Genomic DNA, 3,585 nt, shown 5'->3' with positions numbered 1-3,585 from the left:
TAATTTTTAGTAAATAAATTAATAATTTAACATATTATGTAGACTTATTTTATTAATATAAAAATATTAATAAAATAATTAATCAATTTCATAAAAATAAAATTAAGCCTTTAGGTTTTTTCTCAAAAAAAATTAAAGCGATTTAGCTTTCTCCTAAAAGAAAAGAAAGAGCTTGGTATAGTCAAGAACTGCTTTCTGGCTTTCTGGCTTTGATCATCGTTTTTGTTCTCCTTCTTCATATCTGCCTCTTCCCCTCTTTTTCAACATGCGTCACACTCGCCGCTTATTCTGTCACGTGCCTGCAGCGTAAAGGGAGGGAAGCGACCACTTGAGTGTAGGGCTTGTCGTTGTTGATGAAGGTATGTATTACAATTTTGAGGTTAGAGCTCAGTTCCATTACCAACTCTGATTTCAATTCCTTGACTTACATTGATTACAAATAGGGACTTAATTAGTTTAATAAGAATTACTGGGGTTCGCAAACGCCGTGTCCGGGCGAGTTTAGTAATGATAAAAAAATACACGAAGATTTGGCTTTTTTTTTTTTAAGTAATGACAAAAACATATTGAAAAAGAAAAATTCTTGGAGGCAGCAATTTTTAGAATTTTGGCTATCACTTGACCACCACAAACATTAAATTATTTTTAACAAATAAATTTTACTAATTCATGTGTTCAACCTCAGAAAAATGTGGGTGCAAACGGTATTAGTTCATGTAGGCAAACTCTGATAAATATAGTGCAAATTTTATGCTTTTTGTGTGCGAAACTCCTGTCAATATAGGTGCAAATTATTACTGGTTAAGTACTGGCAAAAAATGATAATATTTGCTGGCCATGTGGCATAGCTCATTAAATAATAATAATTGCTTTTTTCATTGCTAGAGAATGGAGCATGGATACATTCTTGCATTGCCTGCCCCGAAACAGAAAGAAGATGTGATTAGTGAGGTGAAGTCCAATTGGAAGAAGAGAGTAGTGGATTCCAAGGTGACGACACCAGTTGAAGATTACATCCAAAGGAGTGGCAATGAAATTGGAACTGGAGAGACCAAACCCAAAAGAGAGTTTGAATCAGCCACATGGATAAGTGCAATTCCAAAGTATGGAGAGGAAGTTGCAACAGGAAGCAGAAAAGCCAACCGGAAGAGATCCACTAAGAAGAATGCGTTGGTGGAAGATAGCATGGTTCTTCCTCTCTTTCAAAGCAATAATGAGAATGTTGATGCTGATTTAATAGATTATGACACTGAGGTTGGATCCATTGCATTGCCAGATTCGGGTATAAGCTTCCTTAAGGATAAGCCGCTACAGGAGATTGGAAGTGAATTTGAAGCTGGAAATGTTAAATTTGAGAAGAAAAAAAGGAAGAGAGCTGGTGACGGGAAGATGCAAGATAGTGGGAATGATGCTGAAGAGGCCGATGCTAAGAAAGCAAGACCACTTGCTACTTTTAGATACGTCTCCCCATACTTTCATAATGATGGTGGGAAGAAGATTAAACAACTGGGATTTGAAAGTTGTGATGATTCTGTTGCTCTGACTGCAACTTCTAGAGACTTCCCTGAAAATGAACAGCGAGAAAGTGGAAAAGATGTTGCAAACATTGCAGTTAGGCCCAAAGGGAGGAGAAAGCCCAAGTATGAAGAAATTTCCAAGGAGCATTCTGAGGTTCGAAGGGTTTCTCCATACTTTCAGAATAATAATATGAAGAAAACAGTTTATGAGGAAGTGGCTGACAAGAAACATGATTTTCAGCTTGTCCCTTCAGTGGGTACCCATGGAGACATCTTACAAGACAATTTGGGTGATAATGAAGATATACTTGTAAATAGCATGATCAAATCGAAGAAGCATGAGCCTGTGGAGGAGCATCAAATTCAAAGGGTGTCCCCTTTCTTTCAAATTAACAGTGAGAAGCTTGATTCCAAATCACATTGGCATGACTGTGAGACTAGATCTGTTTCTTTAATATACACCAATGGGTGCTTCCTTGAAGCTAATTTGACTCAGAATGGAAAGATTAAATCCAAAAAGAAGCAAACAGGCACCGCAGATAAGCTGCATGAGAACAGAAGCGCTGCTGAAACAAGTGGTGTTTCACCAAAGACGAAAATGTTTGATCAGGAAATTATAGCCCATGATGCTGTTATACCTGTTTTCCCTTGTTCAAATAAAGATGGGGTTGCAATTAAATCTAGGAAGAGGAGAAAGGCTGTGAATCAGCGAACTGATGTTGAACAGGATGAGATCCGGAAGGTTTCTCCTTACTTTCTTAAATACAATGAGAAGAAGACTGTTAGTGTAGAATCACTTGACCACGAAGGTAAATTTGATTCTGTTGCTTCAGGTGCTTGTGGAGTCATTATAGAAGACAATGAACATATTGCAAAAAGGATCAAACCCAAAGTGAAGAAACCTTCTAAGAAGCACACTATGTTTCAGCATGCTCATACTAGAAAGGTTTCCCCTTTCTTTCAAAGTGGCAATGAGTGGAAGGCTGATGATGAATCATGTTATAGTGGTGAGATTGGATTTATTGCTTTGTCAGGTTCTGGTGGAAGCTTCCCCAAAGATATGCTGCTGGAGGATCTAAATGGAAAGATTAAATCCAAAGAGAAGAAGAAAACCATTGCAGATAAGCTGCAAGAGAATGGAAATAAGATCGAAATTAGTAATATCAATTATAAGAAGAAAGTACCCAAGGTTAGGAAAATTTTAGTCAATGGTGCTGTTAGATATGTCTCCCCATATTTTCATAATGCTAGTGGGAAGAAGAATAATGTTAAAACCTTGAATGATGAAGGCAAGTCTGAAGTTATTGCTTTACATACCTCTCAAAACATAATGGATGATATATCGCAGGAAACTCATAACATGAGGAAGCATAAACAACGGGGCAAACATGAAAGCCATCTGGGTTCTGTTGCCTTAACTGCTGCTTCTGGAAACTTATTTGAGGCTGGACTACAAGAAAGTAAAAATGAAGTTGGAACAGTTAAAATTCTCCCCAAGAAGAGAAAAAGTAAAAGACCAAAAGCATTGCAAGATGCAGATATAAAGGTTTCCCCTTACTTTCAGAACCAGTGGTTAGTAGGATGTGAACAAGTTGACAAGGCTAAGAAAGGGCGGAAAAAGTGTAACATAATTAATAAGCAACTTTCAGCTGAAGAGAAGAAGGATGAGGCATACAAAAAAAGAACTCCTGATAATACATGGAAACCACCACGTTCGCCCTTCAATCTCCTTCAAGAACCTCATGCTTATGATCCTTGGAGGGTGTTGGTTATATGCATGCTTTTGAACCGTACTACTGGTGGACAGGTACATTCTTATAATTTTCTACTTATATAATACCAGGTGGAGGCTCTGATTCTTTGCATTATTACTTCCCTAATTAGTCCCTATTGTTTGTGAATGTATAAATATTTTCCTTGGCATATATTTGGTGTGAAGCTTATGATCTTCATAGGGGAACTTCCCTCTCAAACATGTTGAGATATTTTTTTGGTTGCTTTGCTTGGCTTTTGTATAGGGAAACTCTTATTCCCAATTTTGTATCATCCTTCTCCTCATCCTAATGAA

General features: G+C 37.3%; 1 protein-coding gene across 3 annotated transcripts in view; it reads left to right on the top strand.

Moving 5' to 3' along the window:
- The window catches only part of LOC107639420, a 7,616-nt gene continuing 4,167 nt past the window's right edge, over positions 137–3,585 (top strand). The window contains exons 1-3 of one of the 3 annotated variants that reach the window (XM_021121245.1): positions 137–379; positions 886–2,706; positions 2,866–3,324. In XM_021121245.1, the coding sequence (XP_020976904.1) occupies positions 362–379; positions 886–2,706; positions 2,866–3,324 (2,298 nt within the window). In that variant the 5' untranslated portion in view covers positions 137–361. Of the gene's footprint in view, positions 380–885; positions 3,325–3,585 lie in introns of all 3 variants that reach the window. The other 2 variants (XM_021121244.1, XM_016342914.2) reach the window with 2 other exon arrangements.

Source organism: Arachis ipaensis, chromosome B04 (genome assembly GCF_000816755.2).
Source record: "Arachis ipaensis cultivar K30076 chromosome B04, Araip1.1, whole genome shotgun sequence".
NCBI classification, from domain to species: domain Eukaryota; kingdom Viridiplantae; phylum Streptophyta; class Magnoliopsida; order Fabales; family Fabaceae; genus Arachis; species Arachis ipaensis.
This window is presented reverse-complemented; position numbering and strand designations above follow the sequence as displayed.